Below are 25,319 nucleotides of genomic sequence, written 5' to 3'. Positions count from 1 at the left end.
TAGCAGAGCTGTGCTTTGAACCGACCTGCCTGACCCAGGGCTCTTGCTCCTCCATGCTATGCGGTCGGCTTGTTTTCATGCTGACGTGTGGCCCAACGGGGGCCTCTGTCTGCTTGAAGTTTGTTCAAAGTGGGAGTGGCAATCTGAGCAAACTTATACTCGTTTTTTTTTCTGGTAGAAAATACTTCTGTAATGGGATGGATATATAAAGGACTTCTCAGTTGGAATGGCACGGGTTTCAAAAGCCTAGCTCAATTTCCACGTAAGGATGAGGATGCCAAGCGAAGAAAAGCCACTGCAGAATCATCCCGCGCTACTAATGCAAGTCTCTGCCCAGCCACTGCACTCTGAGCTGATGTGCCTGAAGCCATGCAGACAGCTGGATTTAATCACTGTTCTGATCTCTGATCACCTCCCAGGCGCATCCCCTGGGGCCCGCTGTTTGGGAGGAAGCATTTGCTGTTGGCTGGAGCATCCTCCCTTCTTTGGAGCCTCAGCCTTGAAGAAAGAGCCCACACTGGACTCAGCCCACTCAACTCAGAAAGGTCCTCGAACCCAGTGGTAAGAAAGTCACCCCAGTTAATCCTGAAGGTTATGGGTCTTAAATTAATAGAAATCTGCTCTACCAGGGAAACCGCTAATTGGAGCTGAAGCTGAATGCAACTGACCTGGAAAATCCTCTCTCCTCCATGACCCACTTAGAACCCCCAGCTGTCCAGGCAGGGCAGAGTGGTGAAGGGGAAGGTCTTGAGCATGTATTAATTAAGCACCTACTATGCGCCTATACCACACAAGGAGCTTCCTGTTACCCGATCGAATGCTCTCAAAAACCTCTGTTCAATGAGTATTATTATTCCACTTTTAGACATAAAGAGACAGAAGCCCAGAGGTGCAAAGGAGGACCACACACCAAGGAAGTGGAAGTGTTGAGATGTGCAAAGGGTTTCGATCTCCCAAATCCTCCACTTTAAAAATTCCTATCACAGTGTATGCATACTTCAATGCCAAGAGAGGCCTGGCAGGTAACAGTGGTGCATAGCATTAGTAATAATAATCATAATAATGGTCCATGGGTTTTGGATCAGAACACCAGGCTCTGTTGTAAGGGATTCACTTGAACTGACTCATTCAATCATTAAAAAATCCTGTATGGAGTACCATCATTAGCCTCAATCCACAGACAAGGTTGAGGGACTTACCCACAGTCATAGGGCTAATAACGCCGGGACCAGCATCTGAACCCAAATGGAACTGGGTGCAGTGGAGATTTCTGCATATTGAAAGGGCACATCCTATCTAAAGGGGACATGGGCTTCCCACCCAGCTGGCTGATGCTTTCTTTATAGGAATGACACACCAGCATGGTGAGATCAGATTTTTCAAGACAAACTGGACAGTTGATGTTTATGGGAAATGCCCCGCTCTTGAAATGTTGGCAATTATTAAACAAACTAAATGCTCAGTATATGACCATCCACTCTTCCTCCCCCATGAGACTATGTCTACCGGGGTCTGCACTGGCCTTACACTGTGCTAGGTGATTCACCACGAGTGAGGATCTAGGTGGTGTTGTCAAGGTGCTCTAGACGGAGAGGTTGGCCCAGCTATTTCAAACTGCTGGAGTTTTCCAGCGTTTCTGCACGCAGGCCAGCTCACGGGGCATCTGACTGAGGCCAGGAAGAATAGGGCTGGATCGGGCGGTGGGAAACCTGCAAACACCCCGAGGATCTAGGACCAGCAGCCCTGGTTTCTTCACACACACAGGTAGGGGAAACCACTGGGAAGGCATGTCCATGTCCTTACCTGGAAAATGCACATGTCCCCCCAGACTGGCGGGATAGTGAATACTTTATAAAGGCAGCCTCCATGGGCCATATTCTCTGGGGCTCTCCTAGCATTTCTTGCATACCTCCACCAGAGTTGAAATGCTACCACATTTGGATAATGGGTTTGAAGGCAGTGGTTTTCAAGCCGCATGAGGACTTTTGCAAAATACCGATGTCCAGACCACATTTAGGGTAAGCCTGAGGTTCTGTACAATCTGAACAAGTACTTCAGGTCATCGTGATAGCACCAAAGGTGAAGACAGCTGATCTCCAGGGACTCACCCAGGTCACTGTGAGCCCATTCTGTCCTAATGCTAGATGTGTAATAACAAAGCAATCCTCACCAGCAAACATGGGTCCTGCCTTCTCTTCATCCACTGCCATGTACAAAATGTGCATGCTTTTCAGCCAGTTGGGGGGGTGTGGGGGGAGACTAGGGGTTCTGAAGACACTACATTTGGGTGAGCTTATCCAGAGAATCCCTTAGACTCAGTCTTTTGTGATATTTTCTTAGGACAGAAGTTACACGCTGTTCGTATTAGCCACACACATAAGCAGCAGAGCAGGGGAAGGCTGTAGGAACGGTGCTGCAGGCCCCTTGCACCCCTTCCCATGGGTTCCAGCTCTTTGGCAAGGTCTCTGCGTTTCCTATCTCATTCATCCAATATGCATTCCTCTGTGTGGGCTAGCTCCTGGAGCCCAGCCAGCAGCAAGATACGGCTGCCGGCAGACCTCTCCGGTACTTTTGTGCAGATTGGTAAAAAGCTCCCTTTGCTCTGGGAGGTAGCAGGTCCACACCAGGCTCACAGGCCAGCAAGCGGGGAGACGGGCAGAGTTCAGCCTCCACCCCCCCTCCCCCCGGGTAAGGCGTCCCTGTGCAGGGCACACCGTGCATTCTCCGCATGTGGTGGTCCCGGCCGCAAGCTTTCAGGGGCTCACTCACCCCTTTGCAGATGGCCACGGCTTCCTTGGACATGGCCTTGGGGTAAGCCACATTGTGTTCCATGATGGACTGGAAGAGCTCATCTTCATCCTCCCCTTCAAAGGGTGCCTGTGGGACAGAGGAGAGTGCAGGGAGACAGGGGTACTGCCTGACCGTCCCCAGCTGCCCCAAACCACTGGGCCCTTTTCCCTGGGGTCCACAGTGAGGCCACACTCAGGAGCTTCCAGGAAGAAGACAAGGAAAAACATTCAAAAGGACTTGGGTAACCCCAAGTCCACGGAAGTCACAGGGGTTCCGATGTAGGAGGTGGTATCCAGCTGACACCCTCCTTCTAGAGAAACCACGCAGATGGGGGTAGGGGAGGACTTTGCTTACAGATCCCTTAAAATCCCATTACCTGCCCAGCCAACATTTCATACAGCAGGACGCCGAAGGCCCACCAATCCACAGACTTCCCATAGGGCTGATAAGCAATGATCTGGAAAACAGAAGGCATTCCATCAGGGAGGCAGGTAGGTTCTTGCCATGGCTGGAGACTGAATACTCACTCCTTCTAGGTAAGAGCAGAGCATCCTGGGGCTGGGAGGAGGACGGAGAGTTCTTCCTTTGCCTGTCATCTGCTGCCCAATTAAATCAGCTGTTATAGTCCCAGATGTGGGCCACTGTCAAAAAGAGTGATGAACGGGCCTAGCGCCCACTTATCCAACCTTAGGAAGATGGGTATCCTTTACCGGGGGCTGGGGGGGAGCCATCTGTGGGTGCTGCTCTGCCTTTTCCAAAGCACTTAGCACAGTGTGTTCTTGTTAATTTTAATGCAGTGAGTGTGGTGGCATCTTTAAGAAGGAAAAACCATCTTTGTTTCTTGTGATGAAAGCAATAACATTTCCACAACAATGGGAATGCACTTCACACTAGAACTGTACACTTAGAGATGGTTACGATGATAAATCTTATTTTTATTCTTTTTACCACAATTAAAAAATTTTAAGTTAAAAAGTTGTAATAGCACTCTTACTATTTTCCTACGTATTTAAAAATATCCATAAGCAATAAAATAAATAAATAAATAAACAAACAAACAAGCTAAGAGAACACAACTAACATCACCCATAAATTTTCATTAAGAGAAAAATTATGATAGTGCTTTGGCCTATTTCCTCTTAGAGTCTTTTTTATTGACATCTAGTAAAGTGTGCATCTGCACGTGTTTTACATGAACACAAACACATTAATATGTGGAATTTTAATCAAGTATTTTATTCACTTAACATTTCCATGCAATAGGTGTGCATCGACGTAATCCGTTTTGACTTCTGCCCGGCATTCCATTGGATGGATATACTGAAATCTACTTGGCCAAGTCCCAACTGATCAGGTTTCTTCTGATGCTACAATACAGATTCTTGCAACTGGCTATCTGGACATTTGTCTAATTATTTCCTTCAGATAAATTCTTAGAAATAGCATTGGTGGATCAAATGGTATATGTAGTTTTTAAAAATTATTCTATTTATTTACTTCTCATCATGAGAGGTGTTCTTCTCTTCGAGCCCCATCACCTGTTTCACCCATTCCCCCCCACCAACCTCCCCCATCTGTTTGTTCTCCATAATTAAGAGTCTGTTTCTTGGTTTGTCGCTCTTTTTTCCCTTCGCTCCTTTGTTTTGTTTCTTAAATTCCACATACGAGTGAGATCATATGGTATTTGTCTTTCTCTGACTTGCTTCACTTAGCATTATACTCGCTAGCTCCATCCACGTTGTTGCAAAGGGCAAGATTTCATTCTGTTTAATGGCTGAATAATATTCCAGAGAGAGAGAGAATGTGAGAGTGCAAATCTTGTTTATCCATTCGTCTATTGATGGACACTTGGGCTACTTCCTTAGTCTGCTATTTTAAATAATGTTGCAATAAACATAAAAGTGCATGCATCCCTTTGAATTATTATTTTTGTATTTTGGGAGTAAATATCCATTAGTGCAATTACTGCATCATAGGGTAGTTCTATTTTTAATTTTTTGGTGAACCTCCATACTGTTTTCCACAGTGGCTGCACCAGCTCGCATTCCCACCAACAGGGGAAGAGTGTTCCCCTTTCTCCACATCCTCGCCAACACCTGTTGCTTCTTGTGCCATTGATTTTGGCCATTCTGACAGGTGGGAGGTGATATCTCATCATGGTTTTGATTTGCATTTCCCTGATGTTGAGTGCTGTTGAGCATCTTTTCATGTGTCTCTTGGCCATCTGGATGTCTTCTTTGGAAAAGAACATGTCTGTTCATGTCTTCTGCAATGGTATATATAGTTTTAAGGTTTTTGATACTTATTACCAAATTTTGATACTTATTACCAAATTACCAGAGCATGGCAGTCTATAATAGCCATGTGACCATCCTTCTTTCAAACTGAAGGCGTGTAAAACTAACTGTATCAAAGTGTTTAAAAGGTGATTTAGCAAAGCTTCAGGGCAGAGGCGAGATGGTCAGACTGTCCAGAATTTGAATCCTGACTGCTATTTCTGAGTTGTGTGACCCTGCGGGGGGGTTACTTAACTTCTTGATGTCTTGGTTTCTTCTCCTACAAAAGGAATTTTATAATATCCATGTCATAGGGTTTTGCGAGGATGGAAGAGAAATGTGTGCTTCTCACACATTATGGTCTCCAAATGTTAGCTGTAACTGGAAGGTTTTCTCATTCAGTGGTTGTTTTACTCAATGAATGTGGCCAAGCAAACTTGGCTATAAAAGGAATGTCCATTTGTTGAACTTCATCTGCCACCCCAGCTTCCATCCTAACCTCAGAAACACCCTCTGAGAATTAAATTCTAAGAGACCGAAGGCACGCTTCCTGTGAGACACTTATTGAAAGTGTTTTCACACTTTTAAAGTACTTCATGTCTTATTTGATCCTCATGACAACCTAACAAGTTAATCCTTTTGCAAAGGGAAATAGAGCCTGGGAGGCAAAAGAAATTGCCAGAAGGTGAGGTGGTTAGTTAATGGCAAAGCCAGGGCGGACACTGGACCCCCACTTATTCCTTCCCTCAGGGGGCTGAAGGAGGGAGGGACTTCCCCAGGAACACGATTCCAGGTGTCTGGTGCATTGCAACCACTGGGAATTCTGGAAAATCACAGATATGTGGTCCTCCCTGCAGAGATTCGGATTCAGTTGATTCAGGCTAACACCTGGGCAGCCTACATTTTAAAAGCACGCCAGGTGACAGTGAAGTGCAGCGAGTTTGGAACCAGAGATTACTGAACTCCTGGCAGATCAAGGAATTGTCTGATGCCCTAACTACTTAAAAAAATGATAATAAACCGAGGTAGCACACGTAGGGAAAATACCACTGCATTCTATCAGGTGTCCCCTGCTTTTCAAAAGTTCGTGTTTCGCCACTTCACTTTTACAAAAGACCTACATTAGGACCTGTTTTCATTAACCGAAGGAAATCTGGAGAGGACTTTTGCTTTTATGGTGAAGGCAAAGAGCAAAAATAAAGTGCATTTTTTTTCATGTACCTATTGGGCTTTTGTATGGCTTTGAGGTTTTTGGTTTTTTTTTTGAGAAATGTCTATTTGGGTCCTTTGTCCATTTCTTAATTGACTTATTTGTTTTATTTTGTTTTGTTTGCTGTTGAGTTGTAGGAGTTCTTTATATATTTTGGATATTAACCCCTCATCAGATATATGGTTTGCAAATACTTTTCCCATCCCATAGGTTCTCTTCTTACTTTGTTGGTGATTTCCTCTGCTGTGCAGAAGGTTTTTAGTTTGATGTGGTCACACTTGTTTTGATTTTGTTGCTTGTGCTTTAGGTGTCATATCCTAAAAATCATGACCAAGACCCATATTGAGGAGCTTTGCTCTATGTTTTCATCTAGGAGTTTCATGGTTTCAGGTCTTACATTTAAGTCATTAATCCATTTTGAGTTAATTGTTGTGAGTGGTGTAAGATATGGTCCAGTCCGTCTCATTCTTTTACATATGAATACCCAATTATCTCAGCACCATTTATTAAAGAGACTGTCTTCTCCATTGAGTATTCCTGGCTTCCTTGTCAAACATTAGTTGACCATATATGCTTAGGTTTTGTTCTGGGCTCTCGATTCTGTTCCATTCGTCTACTTAGCATCTGTTTTTAGGCCAGTACCATAGTGTTTTGATGACTATAGCTTTATAGTATAACTTCAAATCAATAGTATAATGCCTCCTGCTTTGTTCTTTTTTAGCATTTCTTTCTTTTCTTTTCTAGAGAGCAAGATAGAGATAGAGAGGAGGAAGGAGGGGGAGAGAGAGAGGGAGAGAGAGAATCTTAAGCAGGCTCTGCACCCAGTGTGGAGCCTGACACGGGGTACGATCTCATGACCCTGAGATCATGACCTGAGCCAAAATCAAGAGTCTGACATTTAACTGACTGAGCCACCCAGGCACCCCATTCTTTCTCAAATCTTTGGCTATTCAGGGTTTTCTGTCGTTCCACATAAACTTGGGCAGTGTTTCTTGTACTTCTGTCAAAAATGCAGTTGAAATCTTGAATCTATTGATGGCTTTTGGTAGTATCAACATTTGACAATATTAATTCTTCTAATTCGTGAACATGGGATGTCTTTCCATTTATTGGTACCTTCTTCAATTCCTTAGTTAAATTTATTCCTAAGTATTTTATTGTTTTCAATGCTATCATAAATGGGATCCATTTCTTTATTTCATTTTCAGAAAATTTGTTGTTAGTATATAGAAATGCTACTGATATTTATACACTAATTATATACTAATTATTAATTGATAATTATATACTAATATTGTATCTTGTAACTTTACTGAATTCATTGATTAGATCTAACGGCTTTGGTTGAGTCTTTAGGATCTTCTATATATATAATCATGTCATATGCAAATAGAGACCATTTTTACTTCTTCCTTTACAATTATGATACTTTTGTTTTCTTGCCTGATTGCTCTAGCTAGGACTTCTAGTACTATGTTGCATAGGAATCATGAAAATGGACACCTTTGTCTTATCCCTGCTTTTTCTGTATCTATTGAAATGAAGTGATTCTTTTATTCTATTAGTGACATATTACAATGACTGATTTGCATATGTTGAGTCACCCTTGCATCCCAGGAATAAATCCCACTTGATCATGGTGAATGATCCTTTTAATGTGCTCCTGAATTCAGTCTACTAGTATTTTATTGAGAATTGTTGTATCTACATCCATCAGGGATATTGTCCTGTGGTTTTCTTTTCTAGTAGTGTCTTTTTCTATTTTTGGTATTAGAATAATGCTGGCCTTGTAAAAATAGTTTGGGAGTCTTCCCTCTGATTTTTCAGAAAAAATTGAGAAAGATTGGTATTAATTTTTTTTTAAATGCTTGGTAAAATTCTCCAGTGAGGCCATCTAGTCCTGGGCTTTTCTTCATTGGGAGATTTTTGATTACTTATTCAATTTCCTTACTGGGAATTGGTCAGATTTTCTATTTCTTCCTGATTCAGTCTTATTAAGTTGTATGTTTCTAAAAAATTTTCCATTTCTTCTAGGTTGTCCAGCTTGTTGGCATATAGCTGTTCACTGTACCTTGATTTTTCTTCTCTTAATGTTTCCAAGACCTTTCCACATCTTACATATATAACTCAGTCTTTTGAATTGAACTGATGTGGTATTTCATACTATAAATAATCCAGTCTATTGTCCATTCCTTGATTGACAGACATTGTTCAAGTTAGTACATACGGATGTACTCTGATCTTTATAAGAGCTGCATGGTACTTCTTAATGTGAATGTAGCATATTTTAGCAAACCAGTCTTTTACTGATAGTCATTGAGGTTGCTTCCTATTTTTCATTATTTAAAAACAGCACTGTAACGAAGAAAGGACTTCAAACACATATCATTTCAGCTGTGTGTGTGTGTGTGTGTGTGTGTGTTGCAAACTAAGTTCCTAGAAGAACTGTTTTGGTAAAAGAGTATGCAGGTTTTAAATTTTGTGGCAAATTATTTGGTTACATGGGGGCCTCTCACCACCATTGTCCCAAATAAGTGACTGACAGTCAAGAAAAGAATTCTAGAATACCCATTTCCAAGACTCTGTGCCACATCCTCAGTTCCTTTCCTTAAAAATCTAGTAACAGATTGCAAAATGCCACTTCTCTAAGCACCAATTCAGAGAAAAAGGAAGGCTATCATCTGGCACAAATTCTGTACCATGACATGTTGGGGAAATCCATTCTGCAACTGACCGTTTCCTTTGGGAAGGGAGGGGGAGGCACTAGATTTAAATCTTTTCCCTTTCATTTATATCTTACTCACAAAAAGAAAAATTCTAAGTCTTTCAGGATTTAGTATCAGCACATAGATCCTGTGTCATATGTCAGCTCAGGGAAGCCCTCTCTGTTTCTCTTTCCCTTCTCTTAACAAACATTTCAATGTCATAATGAGGCAGTATCATATGGCCATGAGCCATAGCAGCTTGAAGAATTCTCCTGATGTGTGGATGGTTCTTTTTGAGTTTTATTTAAATTTTTCCCCAAACCTTGATGTATTTTGGGCCTGAGCTTCTGGATGTGTGCAAAGTTAATTTGCATGTGTGATCTCCAAGGAATGATTTAGAGTATAAGAGAAGGACTAGCCTGAGTTTTGCTTGCCAAGTACCCCCCTGGACCTTTCCTAGCTCTGACATGGTCATCTAGGGCACAGGGGAGGGATCAATGCAACATGGACATGTGTTAGGGGCCCCCATCAGCTCTCACCTCAGGGGCGATGTAGTCTGGAGTGCCACAGAATGTCTTGGTGGTCACCCCATCCCAGATATTTTCCTTACACATGCCAAAATCAGCAATCTTGATGTGGCCCTCTGAATCCAGCATCACATTGTCAAGTTTGAGGTCACTGTAGCAGACATAAAAATTTAAGGATTTAACAAATGCTATTTATTTCAAGTTAACCAACAGCCACTCATGACGTGCAAAACATTGTGCTAGGTGTTGGGGAAGCACAGAGGTGAGTATAAGCCAGCCCTTGCCCTCTAATAGTTTATAATCTGACCGATAAAGAGGGGTCCACAAACTTGTCTGTTTTTCTTTTTCTACAGATCCAACTGTGCCAAGCATCTCACGAGGACACAATGAGACAGCAGCTCTGAGAAGAGAGAGCCACAGGAAGCTAAATAAAGAGCAGAGCATCCATAGATGCTTCTTGTATCCAGGAGCATTTCAAGAGTCAGTCCTTGTACTTTAAGGACCCCTTATATTTCATAGTAAGATACATTTTCCACAAAATTATTATTTTTGAAAATATCTCTGAAGATCATGGAGGAAAAAAAAAAAACTGATGGAAAGAATCTTATTTAGCTTCAGGTGCTCCAAGCTCTCCTAGGCTGATTCCTAGGACATGACCCCAAGAACTCCCATTGATTCTTTCACTCAAAAGAAAATGGGTTACACACCTACTACATGACAGGCACTATGCTTGGAGCTAGGTATATACTGTGAACAAGGTAAACAAACATTTTGCTCTTGTTCAGATTAAATTCCAGTATAGGGAAAAAGACAATTAACAAGTGTCCAAATCTATAATTATTATATGATTATTAATTATAATTATTATATATTACCAAATTATTACATTATTATTAATTCTATGATTACCATAGATTTTGATGGGCAGTGTGAAGAAAATGAAGAGGATGATGAATTAGTAATTGGGGAAGGTTTCTATAAACAGGATGCCAGAAAGGTGTCGTCACCTCCATGGATGTAACATTTGAACCTTAACCTAAAGGACATGTGCTATACTTGCATTCTTTTATTTCATCCATGTTGATGAGGAGAGCTGGATTATTTTTGGAAATGCTTGCACATTCCCAGCGTATTGGTTACTCCAATATCATCACACTTTCTTCTTCCCTAAACATCTACTCCAATGTCAACACTTGGTATTTTAGTATCAATGAGTAGTGATGATCTATTGGCCAGTCTTCCTCAATCTCAATAGAGTCCAATTTCCTGAGAGGTAATGGGGTCTACTATTCAATTCAGATCTCTATCTTAAATCATCTTCATTGGGTGGAGGACATCTGCGGTACCTGCCTATTTTAGCATCTTGTGATGACAGCATCCCAATATTCCGTTGAAGGACTATCCTTCCCTGATTCTCAAACCATGTAAGATTGGTGGTGCTGATCCCAGCTCCCAGCTCCACAAGCAGTCATGTGGGCCTATCCTGGCCACTGGAAACACCTCATTCTGTTGGTCACAGTGACTGCTCCAGGAATGGCCATGTGATCCAATATGAGTTAATCAAAGCCATTGAGCATCAGCTCTGGCACTATTGTCAGGAAAGAGATGAGCTCTTTTTACATTGGGATTGCTCAGGTGGTAGAATGTAAGTCTAGTAAGTGCCAGGGGTCACCAGATGGAGAAGAAAGCTAGTAGCGATAAAGCAGAAACTGGAGGGAAGGTGATAAAGTGAACACTCATAACATCATTTGAGCCCCTGGACCCATCCCGGTGTACGGTCACATGTGCCCCCCTGGACTTTTCAGTTATGTTAGCTATAAAATATCTTTTTTAACAAGTTAGTTTGAATTGAGTTGCTGTTGTCACCTTCGACTACAATACAACTTCGACTAGAATACAACCTGAAAAAAACATACTGGCATCTCCTATCTATGCATGTGAGGTCCGTTCATCCAAGGGGAGGCCCACGTGCACCCCATTTGCCAACAGCAACATACAATGATCTTTGGTTCTGTCCATGTACCACCCATATCCAGCCTTCATCCTTCTACAAGCCACAGTCGTCTCTGAATGCCAGCTTAGAACTTACACTGGAATTTGTAGCAACTTGCTTCACCTAAACCTGCCAGGTCTACATGTGATTTGAGTAACAGAGACCCGTGACATTCCCCTCAGCTTGACCACAGGCGCCCAAACAGGCAGCTGGGGCAACTAGGAAAGTGATAACAACTTCATGTGTTATAGAAAAGGAGCTTCAGGGGGTGCTTGGGTGACTCAGTTGGTTAAGCATCTGACTCATGATTCTGGCTTAGGTCATGGTCTCAGGGTCATGAGATCAAGCCCTGCATCGGGCTCTGTGCTCAACACAGAGTCTGCTTGAGATTCTCTCTCCCTCTTCCTCTGCCCCTCCCCCTACTCTCTAAATAAATAAATAAATAAATAAATAAATAAATACAATCTTAAAAAAAAAAAAAGGAGCTTCAGGTGCCAAGAGCCAGCAGGTTATGCAGCTGGGGGACAACCCAGTCATATTCACTGCCACACGTGATTTTTTTTTAAAGATTTTTTATTTATTTATTTGAGAGAGAGAGAGAATGAGAGATAGAGAGCACGAGAGGGAAGAGGGTCAGAGGGAGAAGCAGACTCCCTGCTGAGCAGGGAGCCCGATGTGGGACTCGATCCTGGGACTCCAGGATCATGACCTGAGCCAAAGGCAGTCGCTTAACCAACTGAGCCATCCAGGCGCCCCCACATATGATTTTTTTTAAGATTTTATTTATTTATATGACAGAGAGAGACACAGCGAGAGAGGGAACACAAGCAGGGGGAGAGGGAGAGGGAGAAGCAGGCTTCCCGCCGACCAGGGAGCCCGATGCGGGGCTCGATCCCAGGACCCTGGGATCATGACCTGAGCCGAAGGCAGATGCTTAACGACTGAGCCACCCAGGCGCCCCTGCCACATATGATTTTTGATAGTCTACTCCATTCTTTAGTTCAATGTAATAATCTGTCATTTCTTCTTCAAAAGGGGGCTGGAGCAATTGTTTTCATTTTCAGAAATCCATCAAGGGCAAAACCATCACACATTCTAGGGATGGTGATCCATAAATAAGACACAAAGCTTGGAAGGATCTTTGTCTCCCCGCACCCAACATCTCCAGTTATGCCCCTCAGAGAGGGCAAGTCTAACCTAATTCCTCATCCTCTCTATTTAAGAATTATCCAATTAACTAGAGATGTAAATGAAAGAGGGAGAGATTTGTAACATTTTAAAAGACCTTACCACATGAAGGTCACCTCAATGAAGTTATAAAACCACACATCTTCTGCCATGTAATTTTTTCTTTACTGGTTTTCATTTGATTATCAATTTCAAAAACTCTGTCTCAATCAAGGTTTTTGATTGTGAGCAACAAAAATCAACTCTGACCATGTCAACCTGGAAAGAGATTGTTAAAAAGGTACTGGAAGTTCATAGAATCTCCTAGGAGGCTGGAGAACCAGATGTAGAAGCAAGGCAGCTAGGAACAATGCTTAATTGCATGCAGAGCTGGGCCAGTGAAGATGTCACAGATGCCACCACTGGGTACAGACATCTTGTTCCATGAAGCGTAATGCTAGACTCTGGACACTGTTGCTAAGAAGTGCTTCCCCCTCATGCCTCTGGAAAATAGATGTAGCTAATTACTATGGCCACTCTCAATTCTACAGTCTCTGCCTTTCTTGGTCACTACCTTCTGATTCATCATGTTGTGTGAGTGGTCACACAACTGTCACTCTGACAAGTGTCAGAGCCTGGGTTGTGTGTCTGCCCTTGCTGCAGGGAGGCCATGAGAGTATCTGGAATTTTCCATCTGTAGAACAGGAGATAGACTTTGTTCCTACACACAAATGAAAGGGATTCAGATGCTGAATGCCTTAAAGATGTGATAAGTGTCCCCTAAGAAGTATGAATAGTTGAGGAAGAATGGGAGAATGTGTTAGTAGAGAGAGCTTTGAGTTAGGCAAAGTCTTAGCACCGAAGTCTAATCTTTGTATTTTATGACCGGAATGGCAAAGGTCCTGGATCCCAGACCCCAATCCATGACCCTACTAGATTGGAAACCCAACCCTGAATCCCAACCCAATTGACAAGAAACTCTATTTCCTCTCCCGGCTCCTCCCCTGGGGCTGGAGTTTCTTCCAATAAACTTGCAGTCCCACATTTAATTTTCTCAGCAAACCTCAGTGGCGAGTTCTATTCTAGCCAATACCCATCCTGCCCAAGAGTTAAGTTCTAATGTCAGCACATAAGGTGAAAATCATGTGGAGTGAATGATCACCCATGATCCCCGTTCTTCAGTTAAGCCCCTGCTGAAGTTACTGGCTTGAATTAGGGGTCATGTCATATGGAAGATAATGTGTACCCTTCAACACCAGAGTTCCATTTGGCACAAGGTGCTCCCACTTATGGCAGTCAAAGAAGAAATGGAATCAGAGGCTTCCTAGGTGCATCTCTTGCACATAGTGATACAGGTTCATTGAGGGCAAGCATGGCCAGAATGAGCATGTGATTTACAGTTTGAATTCTTCTTTTTCTCTCTCTTTTTATTTCTTCACTGAGCTCGCCCATGTGCCAGGTGAAACCATTCCTCTTCCTGACCTTCATTCATCCCTCCACTATCAGGAATAATGAAGCAGAGTAGGGACTCTACATACTCAGGACGATTGTCCCCTCCTCCACTAGATTCATATCAGCACTTCAAGGAGTTCAGAAAAAGCCCCTGGACTCTGCAGACTTCTGGCAAGGTGCCCACCTTCCATCTCTCCAATCCATCAGTGCCCACAGCCTCCCCTCCACTATCTGCCTTGAGACCACCACGGCTCATCTTTTTACACTTTTTGGCCCCACGTCCTTCAGTTGCAGCAAGACGCCGATCCCATGCTCTCCACAGCGTGACAGGCACCCCCGTCATCACCAGGCCCACGCCAGTCCCCTCCCCAGCTCGTCTTTTCTCCCCAGCACTTATCGCTCCTTGACAGGCTCTATCTCTGTGATTTACATATCCGTCTCCCAGCACTACAACTGAAATTCTCCAAAAGCAGGAGGTTTTGCCTTTTTTCTTCCCTGTTGCATCTGCACCGTCGAGAAGAGTGTCTAGCACATAGTAGGCTTTCAATAAATGTCCATCAGCTAAATGAACAGCATGGAATTTTATGGCTCTTCATGATCTTTTAGATAGACCTTCACCCGTGCCAAGTGCCCTTTGGAAGCCCCGGGCCCCTGTCAGCCTCTCTTGCATAACCAACCAGCCCAAGCCCGCACTGCCTCTGCCATTGCATCCATGTGGTGTAAGGAGAATTGTACATCCCGGACTCACAGTCAAATAGCAGCCTCAGGCTCAGTAGTCTGCCTTGCGTGAAATATAAAACGGTATGACTCATACAGCTATGATCATACACTTGCTCCTCCAAAAACGGGCAAATGCCAAGTCCTGAACTTAATCCTATCTTTCAGGGCAAGCATTTCAGGGATTAATTTCTAAACTGTAGTTACGTAGCAAAAAAAAAAAAAAAACCACAAAAACCCTCATAATAACGACCCATCATATCCCTGCCAGCCAAGATTCTCTGCTTGCTCCCCAGATTTGGGGTCCCGAGGCAAGAGAAGGAAGTGCTGGGCCCCCACTGGCGAGCTTGCCCTCCTTCAAGCAAATGATCTCCCGTTTGAGGCTCTGAACCATCACTGGTGGCAGGGTCCATAGTGATCTTCCGTCAGCATCTAAAGGTGCCCAAACTTTGCCAGGGCAGTGGGCGATGCGAACACATGCCCAAGTCAGGACTGGCGGATTCCTCCCCCACCAGGGATTCTAATTTTAAAAGCAGTTAAAGAAAGAGGCAGGGAGGGGAGGAGCTGAGGGAGCGGAGGGGATGGAAGGGGTTGCAGTGCTCACTTACCGGTAAATGATGCCCTTGCTCTGTAAGAAGAACAGACCGATGGCAATTTCTGCAGCGTAAAATCTGAAATTAGAAAAAAAAAAAAAGCAATGGAGAGATTCAAGGACACTGTATGCCTGGCAAACCCTCAGAATTCAATACAATATTGAATGAGGCATGGGGCATTCACATCCCACCGTGGATGGTCAACCACACATCTCGTAACACAAAGTGTGGGAGTGTGGGCAAATGAACAGGGTTTAGAGAGCCATGAGGCTGCCTTCAGGACAAATCAGGGTGGGCAGAGGTTCAGCAGCTGATCAGTGGGGGGGAGGCCATGGGGGAGGACGGACTGGCTGGAGAATGAGTTTCAGTGTAAGGCAAGCTTAAGATCTGAATACTAACAGCTCATCTGTTGAAGGCTTACTGTCTACATACCATCGTTGTAGGTCATTATCTGATTAAATTCTAATAACCATCCTCTGAGGTAGGTCCTACTAGTACTTCCCTCTTCCTTAAATGAGGAATTGAGGGTCAGTGACAGAAAAGGACTTGGCCAAGTTATATCACTAAGGAATGGCACAGCATCTGCCCAACGTGTAAACTCTTAACGGAGGCCCTGAAGGAAAGAGATTTTGAGAGAATCAGAAAGTCCCAGTTATACCACAGGGTTAGGCGGGGCTTTAGGGAACTCTATTAAGTGTCCTGACAATTTGTTTTGTGTGATAATGGGATGAGGGTCTGTGGTCAATTAGGTGTTAGAAGTAAAAGAAGCACCAAGCCCATCGTCCCCTTAGCATCATGGCAAGACCTAGGCATGGAACATGGAGCTATCTAGAATGCAAACCCTACCAGAACACAGGGCTCACCACCTCGGCAGGTGGGAGGGGAGAGGGCAAAGCTTAGCTGAACAGGAGTCAGCAAGCCTCTGGAGTGACCGGATGCGCCCTAGGTGAGTCCTGGGGAGCTTTCTAGAGGGACAATGAGATCTTAGCCAGCTGCTCAGGAGAGGTGATCTCTGCTAATCCTATGACTTGCTGTTCCTGTTCACCAGCAGGGGAAGAATATGATGAGATCCGTGTTCCCAAAAGAAAAGACTGGCTGCCTTGGGGACTGACAGGGACAGAATGGACTCAGCAGGGGAAACACATTTCCAAAAACCCAATCGTCTCCCCACCCAGGAGCCTCGGGGCACAGCCACAAAGCAACTTGATTGGTCATCCCCCCAGGAAGGAGGGCATCCAAGAGAGTGAGCGATGGAGAGCAGAGCACAAGAGCAAAAATGTGGGTCAGAATGTGGATCTGTCTCACACTAGCTCTGTGATCTTGAGCAAGTTTCTACAAACTCTCTGGGCCTGGCACACAGTAAGCTCTCAAGAAAGACTGGCAAATGAATAAACAAAAGCTACCATGACATCCCACAAGGACTCTACGGGACCTTCCTTTGGAGTCAAGGGCAAAAATCAGAGCTAGAGAAATAGCTGTGGTTTTCAAGCTTCAAGTTCTGGTGTCAAGGAAAGAAAGAAGTATCCCATATCAAGCAGAATACCTTTTTCCCCGGCCATACATTTCTCTAGAAGAAGCAGCTCAAGATGTTAAGAATCCCTATTCAGCTGAAAACCCAAGGTAACTAATAGCCCACCCAAATATCCCAAGGGAAAAAGCATAGCACAAGTTTGTACTTACACAGCATGAGGCTCCTTAAACCGGCCAACTTGTTGGATGTGGTACATGAGATCGCCCCCGTTCACGTACTCCATCACAAAGTACAGGCGGTCCTAGAAGAGAGCAAACCGCAACATCAATATCCGGTATGTCTCAGGTTCCACATGGAGAGCAGGGAATAGCTGGGATTTAGGATCAAAACCCCCAGGACTCGACGACAGGCCCCCATGTGCCAGGCCCATTATTCCCCCAAGTGTAATATTTGTACCACTGGAAGTATGCAACTGGGCATTAGGTCCATGAATTTTTAAAAATTAATAGCTGTCAAGTTATATTTGTTTGTAGTGGAAAATGTAATTAGCACATTAATATTGTGACTTCATGAATATTATTGTTTAGGATAAAGCTAATTGTAATAAAGAATAGAAAATAAATACATAGATCATATTACAGATAATAGGTAGCTGTGGTAATCAGCCTCCATGATGGCCGCCCATGATTTTCACCCACTGGTATTTACGTCCTTGCAGAGTAGCCTCTTCCCACAAGGAATAGGACTGACTTGTGTAACAAGTAGAGTATTGTACAAGTAAAGTAGTGTGTGATTTCCATGACTAGGTCACAAAAGTGACCTAGTGTGGCTAGGTCATTTTGTGGCTCCAAATGTGGCTTCCATTTTGCTCTCTCTTGGATCACTTGTTTGGGGGAAGCCAGCCGCCAGGTCATGGGAACGCTCAAGCAGCATCTCAGGAAGGTACATCTGGCAAAGAACCAAGCCCTCCTGCCAACAGCCAACACCAGCTCCCCAGCCATAAGAGGGAGCCACCTGGGAAACAGACCCTCCAGCCCTACTCAAGCCTTCTGATGACTGCAGCCCAGATAACAGCTTGATGACAACTTTCAGGTGGGACCCCCAAGCTAGAACCACCCAGGTTAGCCACTCTTTTGAGTTCCTGATCCACAGAAACTGTGAGATAATAAATGCTTATCATGGTTTTAAGCCCTTGAGGTTTGAGGTATTGTAGTAGATATCTAACATCGCGACTATGGGGGAAAAATGAATTATTAGAATTTGAGAAATAGTGGCCTCAGAGAACATATCCAGAAGGAAACGAATTTGGGCCAGAAAAAGGAATCTATACCCCATTCAGGGAATTCTTTAAACACGTCTTTCAAGGGAGATGGGAACTCTCTTAGAGTCAGGGGCTGTGTTCCGCTCAGCCGCGTAAGCCCTGTTCCTGTTCCATGACTAGGTCATATAAGTGTCAAGAGAATGGTACCAAACAGATTTTATTTGGAACCCAGCTTTGCTTCCTGATTTGGAAAGGTTATTAAACACCTGGGTCTCTTCATCTGTGACATGGAGATTAATAATAATAATAATAATAATAGTAATAATAATAATGATAATAACTGAACCACAGTGTTGTTGCTGGGACTCAGTGAGACAGATGAGTGTTATGGTCCTTGGGGGGACACCTCCATGAGATTTGCCTCTTCTCCTTCCATCAAGGGGTGCCTGCTAAATGAACAAATGACTTCACCTCTTCTTAGAGAGGTCCCCTTGGGCCAAGTCACGTGATCAACTTAATAAAAAAATCAAAGAGAACAGAATGGAAATGATCAGAGCGCCCTGCACAGAGTACCCCTAGATATGTTATGTTTTGGTTATATTTACGTGTTTTTGGTTAAATTTGTAGGTTGGTATGGCTGGGTTGCAATGTAAAAGGAGGTTTGCTGCCCAGAGTCACAAAGCTGTCCTGAGGGACTGTGAGACCAGGAACCCAGAGAGAATGAAGATGACATGCGTGAAGTGCTCTAACATGCAGCTGGCCCTCCAAAATCTTAACAAAATCTTTCTTACAGTGCACAGAAATTTATCTTCTACGTAACAGTCATAGATGCATGTGTCCAACATGTATTGTCTAATAATTAGAATGATACCTCTTATGAAATAAAGCTACCATCTTGTGAGCATTTATCATGGGACTGAGCCAACCACTTCAAATATTTTACCCACTTCTCTTTCTAAACTACCCAACAGGACAGTATTACCCTGCTCCCCCTTTTAAAGATGTGAAAGTTAAAGCCCAGAAAAGGGTAAGTAACTTGCTGAGGGTCACTCAGCTGTTCAGCGGCAGAGCTGGGATTTGAACCCAGGCAGTTCCGTTCCAGGCTCCTGCTGTGTAAGGTTCAGAGCTAGACATTGTACGGATGTGTGGGTGTGTCCTCCTCTCTAAGAGCTTCCAGTCCAGGAGCGAAGAGAAGAGATAGAGAGCTGAGCGCCAGCCACACATCAAGACAGAAACTGGCAGGTCATAGGCGAGATGCACAGGTTAATCGATTATTTCTGACAAGTCAAGAGACTTTCTCAGACCGATACTACTTGACCCCTACAACATCTTTAGTGAGAGGCAGAGACTGAGGTAGAATTATCACTTCTGTTTCTCAGTGTCCAAGGCCTATGAGATTTGCAAAAAAAAAAAAAAAAAAAAAAAAAAGGTCACATTCAAGTTAGTGGAGACAGCCAGAACTGCCAACACCCAGCCCCTGGTTCTTTGGGGTTTTTTGATAGAAAACAAGCCTTAAAAATAGCATCTGTCTTTGCTGCACATTGAAGGGAACCAAAACACTTGCTTTTAAAATTATTTTTAAAACTAGCAGATGGCATTGGCCACAGAGAGAAAAGCAAGTGAGGGAGAGATTTCACTTGCTTGCTTTCTGCTTGGAAGAACTCAGCTTGCCCCCCAAACTCATTAGTTAGAATCCCAACATCAGGGAGAGCCCCACTGCAGACCACGTTTTGTGGTCTGTTTCTACCACGAACCGTATGCAGGGAAATACTGCGATCCATCGTCTTTGAACCGTACTGAGTCTGGCTTTGGCACACCGGTACTTTACATATTAAACACTGTGGCTGGCATCCGGTTCGCCTTCCATTTTCCGAACACACACTTAATGATGTTCCCTCTTAGGCGAGGCATTATTCTTCTTCCAAAAATGCCACTGTGAATCAATCCATGGTGCCCGATGTTAAGAACTCCCCCGATGAGTGGGGAGACCAGATAAGTTTCCAAACAGCAACGTTTCCCAAAGTGTGGTGGGAGAGAACTCCAGGTGGGCTATGGACGCATATGGCTTTAGTTCGTTCATTTTGTGTTTATTTTAATGAGTATTTTGGACACCATAACTCCCCCTTGACGCCCCTGATTTTATGGCTCTGACTGCTGAGAGGGAGAGAGGAGTGCATGGAGTTACAAAGGAGAAGAGAGCAAGGCAGGGGTGGACCAGATTATGATACATGGCGTAAGGCCATCACCCTTCAAACTTTGGTTTTCTCACGCACCAGCCTCTAGATTTTACCGTTTGTCTGCCTCATCTACTAAAATTTACTTATTTTAAAATATTTCCATGAACCCACTTTTTCACTGGAACACATTGTTGAAAAATTTTAAAACGTCATACTAAAGTCATAAATGGAATTTGTCTCTGCAAAAAAATAAATGCATATCTGGAGTCTATCAACTTTATGCTATATCCAGCCTGGCTTTGTTACATCGATCCCTCAACTGACTTATGCTTAAAACCAACGCATTTTGTCCATGGACCACCAAGTTCATCTCCCACTCCAAAGTAAAGAACATCAAAATTTGAAAAACACTGCTGGGGGCAATCTAGAGCCAATCTTGAGCAATGTGAATTTTATTTTATTTTAAGATTTTATTTATTTATTTGGCAGAGAGAGCGAGAGTGAGCACAAGCAGGGGGAGAGGCAGAGTGAAAGGGAGAAGCAGGCTCCCCGCTGAGGAAGGAGCCCGATCTGGGGCTCAATCCCAGGGCCCTGGGATCATGACCTGAGCTAAAGGCAGACACTTAACTGACTGAACCACCCAGGCGCCCCTGCAAAGTGAACTTTAGAATTTTCCTTGGGCATTTATTTTTGCAAGTCATGTATTAGGTGTTAAAGGGATAAAAATGATGAATTAAGATACAGACCTTGCCCTCAGAGAATTCAGAGTCTTTGTGAAAACAAATATGCAACTAACTTGAGCCATAATCTAAAATAAAATGTGATAAGAGAAAGTGCGTGACAGGCACAAAGAGGGAGCTCTGGGGGCGTCAGCTAACTAAATGGACCTCACCCACTGCCTTGGATTCTTACATAATTATCCCCCCCACTGTAGGGCCCTGAAATTTGACTCCCCACTCTTATTTTTTAAAATTTATTTTATTTATATTTACAATTATTATTATAATTTTAGTAATCTCTACACCCAACATGGGGCTCGAACTTACAACCCCGAGATCAAGAGTGGCGTGCTCTTCTGACTGAACCAGCCAGGCACCCCCATGTTCCCCGCTCTTCCGATAAAATTATTTCGAGGCCTCAAAAGATCTTTCTTCCGGTCACATGCAGTAGTTTTCGATTAGGACCTATTCGCTGTACCCTACTACGTGAAAATCAGAAAGTATGTATTGAGTATCGAGAATCTCCCACTTGTTCAATTTTCCGAAGAGGACATGCACAGCTCAAAGCTTCAACCCTCATCTCTCTGGGCTGATGAAAATCTTGACTTATATTTCCATCTTCTTTCTTTCTCCCGAGCTCCAGTCAGCTCCAGCTGGCTACAGGACGTCTCTATGTGGGTGTCCCACTGTCAACTCCAATTAAAAGCTCAGAAAGGCAAGCTCACCATCCTTCTCTTCAACCTAGCCAGTCTGCGCAACTTCCAAAGTGTTCTTCCCAAATTGTCATTGTTATTGGTGTTATTCCTCATTACCCGCTGCCCTTGTCCCCTTGGCACGAAACGACTTCCGTCAATTTTAAATCTCCTTTCCCCTTTATCTCCCGTATTCAATCAGTAATTAAATCAAACTAAATATCTGTCTGTCACACCACATCATGAAAAATGGTTGGACAGGATGTGTCACATCTGGAGCGTGAGTGTAAGGGTCATTTGAATTAAAACACTGACTGCAAGGCACGTGCCATATTTATCTGGGGGGCCCGGGGTAGGGCAGAGAATTCAAAGAAATCATCATTCTTTCTCCAGGACAGCTGAAAGTGGGATATCCATGTGACCGCCTGGGGGGATGCCTGCCACTTTTAATAAGACACCACAGACAGAGAAGATCAACAATGTGGGCAACTCTAACTGCACGCCCCCATGCTTTCAAGGGAGTGTCAGTAAGCATTTACCTACTGCATGATCTTTAATGATTTTCTAAGCTGGCCAATGAGTTAATCCTGTTTGTAAGCTGTTCCTCTTACTGCTCAGATGCATCTGTTTCTCTCGAGAAGCTTATGGTGCGGTGGTTAAGAGCCCTAGCTTTAGCAAGCACTAGTCCTGGGTTTAATCCCAATTATACCACTTACCCACTCTGAGACCTTGCAACAGATACTAAACCTTCCCTGCTTTCTGAAAGCGGTAAGAATAGCTTCTCCTTCAGAGGTTTTTCCAAAGATATATCAGATGAAGCACATCCCATCTATGCAAACTCACAGAGCCTCCCTCAAGTCAGCATGTGGTCAAGGACATGCATCACACACAATTTTTCTTTCCTCTCTACTCTATAGCCTTAGAATTACCATCAGAATCAAGCAATGGACTCCTCTTTTTTTCCAGCTTTCTGAGCCTTGCCATTCTACATGTAGAGCAAAGTTCTCAAGGGCTAGGACCATCTCTCCTCTTCCTTGGATTTCAACAGACCTTTAATCATTGAATGAATGTGCAGAGGCCACCGTTAAGAAGGCAGAGAGACCCAGGCTGTGTCTCTTCCAACCCATGCCCACTTTATAGGCCTGGGTTGCATTCCTGAGTCCTTTCCTGAACTCAGGATCCTCTGATACTTCTGTTGCCTAAAGCCCTGAAACCTGTGAAGCTCTCACCAGCTTCCTCTCCTTGGAGGCCCTCAGCACCATGTTTGTATCACTAGCAGCAGGCTCTGTCCTGCTCCAACACGGTTAGTTTCCTTGCACTCAAGATGGCGTCTCCCGCCTGAGGCGAGTACCATATCCCTTCCCTGTAGATAAAACCCCTTCCTAAAGGTTCCAGCTGAGTTAGTGGTTGCCAACTACCAGCTGACTGGGCCAGGAATCAAACGTCTGACCTATGCGGAACCAATCAGATTCTCTTCCCTACGAGTATGAATTAGGACTCAGGGAGTTGGGCAGATAGGCAACTGGCAAGGGGCCAGGGAAGGTACATTACCATGATCAGGGAGAGACAAAGAAAACAAGGAGAAACAAGAGATCTATTCTAGAAAGCTTTGAAGTTCTAGTTCTTCGTGCGGCTCAGGTACATCTTTGCCTTTGGGTTGTCTCCTTCCAATAAAATTCTGTCTCTCTCTTTTTTAAACATGAGATAGTTTGGAGGAAGAAGTTTTCCGTTTCTTGCAACCCAACCATTGTCAACTGAGACTACACCAGAGCTTCCTACAGCAACACCCTTACGTCAAACCATATCCTGGGATACTGCCAATCCCAAGTTACCAGGACCCCTCGGACACTCGCGGTGCTCGATGGACAGGCCATCAGGGGCCAGCCCTGCAAGTGGAATCATCCCCATCCCCTTCCCTGTCCCTGCATGCATTCTGGGTTGACGCCCTTCCCGGCATGCCTTGCAACTGAGTTCTTGCTGGACCATGACAGCAAATTTGGGAAGGAAGTAACTTCTGTCCTTCAATGACTCATAAAATCTAATTCTATTTAAAAAAAAAAAAAGAAGTGCATATGTTCAATTGAAAAGAAAACATTTAAAATAGATGTTTTGCTAAGGAGACGTAACTGCCTGTGCCCACTGGCAGTTGGGATATTGCATGAATGTGCCAGGCTGACAATTGTCCCTGGGAAAAACTGCAGAAGGACTGGAGGGAACATAATCCTTTTGTGCCCATGAGCCAGGTGCCCCTCAAACCCAGCTCTATCATGCAGGTAGCTTCCATTTATTGTTTATTCTGCACATTGTACATCATCTTTTTAAACCCTCCCTTATTATGGTCACTTTAAAGATGCTGAAATCAATAGAGCTGTTAAGTGTCTTTCTAGAGGTCACACAGCCACTAACCACAGACCCAGATTTATCTGACCGAGGCGCTCATGCTTATCTCTTTGTGCTTCTAGAACAATTTGCCTAAACCCCAGCTCATCTAATGAGCAATTTTTAAAATTCAGCTTCTTTCTGACGGAGTTTACATCTCCTTGGGTATTAACTTTGGCCATCTTGTGGCATATTCAACAGTTTTAAATTGTTTTATGAGAGACATTTCTGAAATCATATACATTCAAAATGAAGACAATTATCTATGGACCCCTCCCTAAATCAAAGCAATGTTTTGATTTGTCTGCGCCTCTTTCGGATCCTTTTCCGTGTGCATATTCAGTTATAAAATGTTTAGAATCATCTCTTAAATAAAATCTAATTCCTTTCATTTCGTTTAATGTTGTGCCATGCATATTTGTCAGAGATTCTTTTCATCCAATTTTTTTGAGAATGCTTCCAATGGAACTTTGCTTTTCTAAATAAGTTTTTTTGAAATGAAATTTGCATCATTCCAAGAATGACAAAAGTTCTTTTGCATGGCGGTGGGTGTCTTTTTCCCGTTTATCTATTTTGGCCACCTTCAGAATTTTTTTTATTCTATTAGGATCTTTCAGCTTCAAAATTCAAAGTTGCTCGCAAGAAAAACATCAAATTTGCAGCACATTAGACTAGATTTGTCATTTTTTAAAAAGGTAGCTGATTCATAAAGGAATTCTGGGTCATAAAATGCAAAATGACAATCCACTCGGGCTACACTGGCCTCCTCTCTGCTCCTCAAACACACTGAAGCATGCTCCCTCCCGCTTCGGGCACTTACACTCACTCTTCCTCCTCCTGTCTAGAACACTTTGCCTCCAGATAGCCACATGCCTCACTCCCTCACTTGTTCTGGTCTCTGCTCAAATGTCATCCTTATCAGAAAGACTTTGCTTTGATCATCCAATCAAAAATAGCATCTCTTGGGCGCCTGGGTGGCTCAGTTGGTTAAGCGACTGCCTTTGGCTCCGGTTATGATCCTGGAGTTCCGGGATCGAGTCCCGCATCAGGCTCCCTGCTCAGCGGGGAGTCTGCTTCTCCCTCTGACCCTCCCCCCTCTCATGTGCTCTCTCTCTCTCTCTCTCTCTCATTCTCGCTCTCTCAAATAAATAAAATCTTAAAAAAAAAATAGCATCTCTCCCACCAACCCC

General features: G+C 43.7%; 1 protein-coding gene across 3 annotated transcripts in view; it reads right to left on the bottom strand.

Annotated features, from left to right (window-relative positions):
* Positions 1 to 25,319, bottom strand: part of PRKCB (protein kinase C beta) — a 316,975-nt gene that overhangs the window by 27,375 nt on the left and 264,281 nt on the right. For all 3 annotated transcript variants that reach the window (XR_003607171.2, XM_028090400.2, XM_028090399.2), the window contains exons 11-15: positions 17,111 to 17,202; positions 15,446 to 15,508; positions 9,521 to 9,659; positions 3,167 to 3,247; positions 2,770 to 2,877 (exon numbers count right to left, since the gene is read on the bottom strand). Coding sequence is in view for 2 of the 3 variants with exons in the window: in XM_028090400.2 (XP_027946201.1) it covers positions 2,770 to 2,877; positions 3,167 to 3,247; positions 9,521 to 9,659; positions 15,446 to 15,508; positions 17,111 to 17,202 (483 nt within the window). In the remaining variant the exon portion in view is untranslated. The remainder of the gene's footprint in view (positions 1 to 2,769; positions 2,878 to 3,166; positions 3,248 to 9,520; positions 9,660 to 15,445; positions 15,509 to 17,110; positions 17,203 to 25,319) is intronic.

Source organism: Eumetopias jubatus, unplaced genomic scaffold (assembly GCF_037043125.1).
Source record: "Eumetopias jubatus isolate StellerSeaLion01/CBP00866 unplaced genomic scaffold, mEumJub1_p1.0 scaffold_12, whole genome shotgun sequence".
NCBI lineage: Eukaryota > Metazoa > Chordata > Mammalia > Carnivora > Otariidae > Eumetopias > Eumetopias jubatus.
This window is presented reverse-complemented; position numbering and strand designations above follow the sequence as displayed.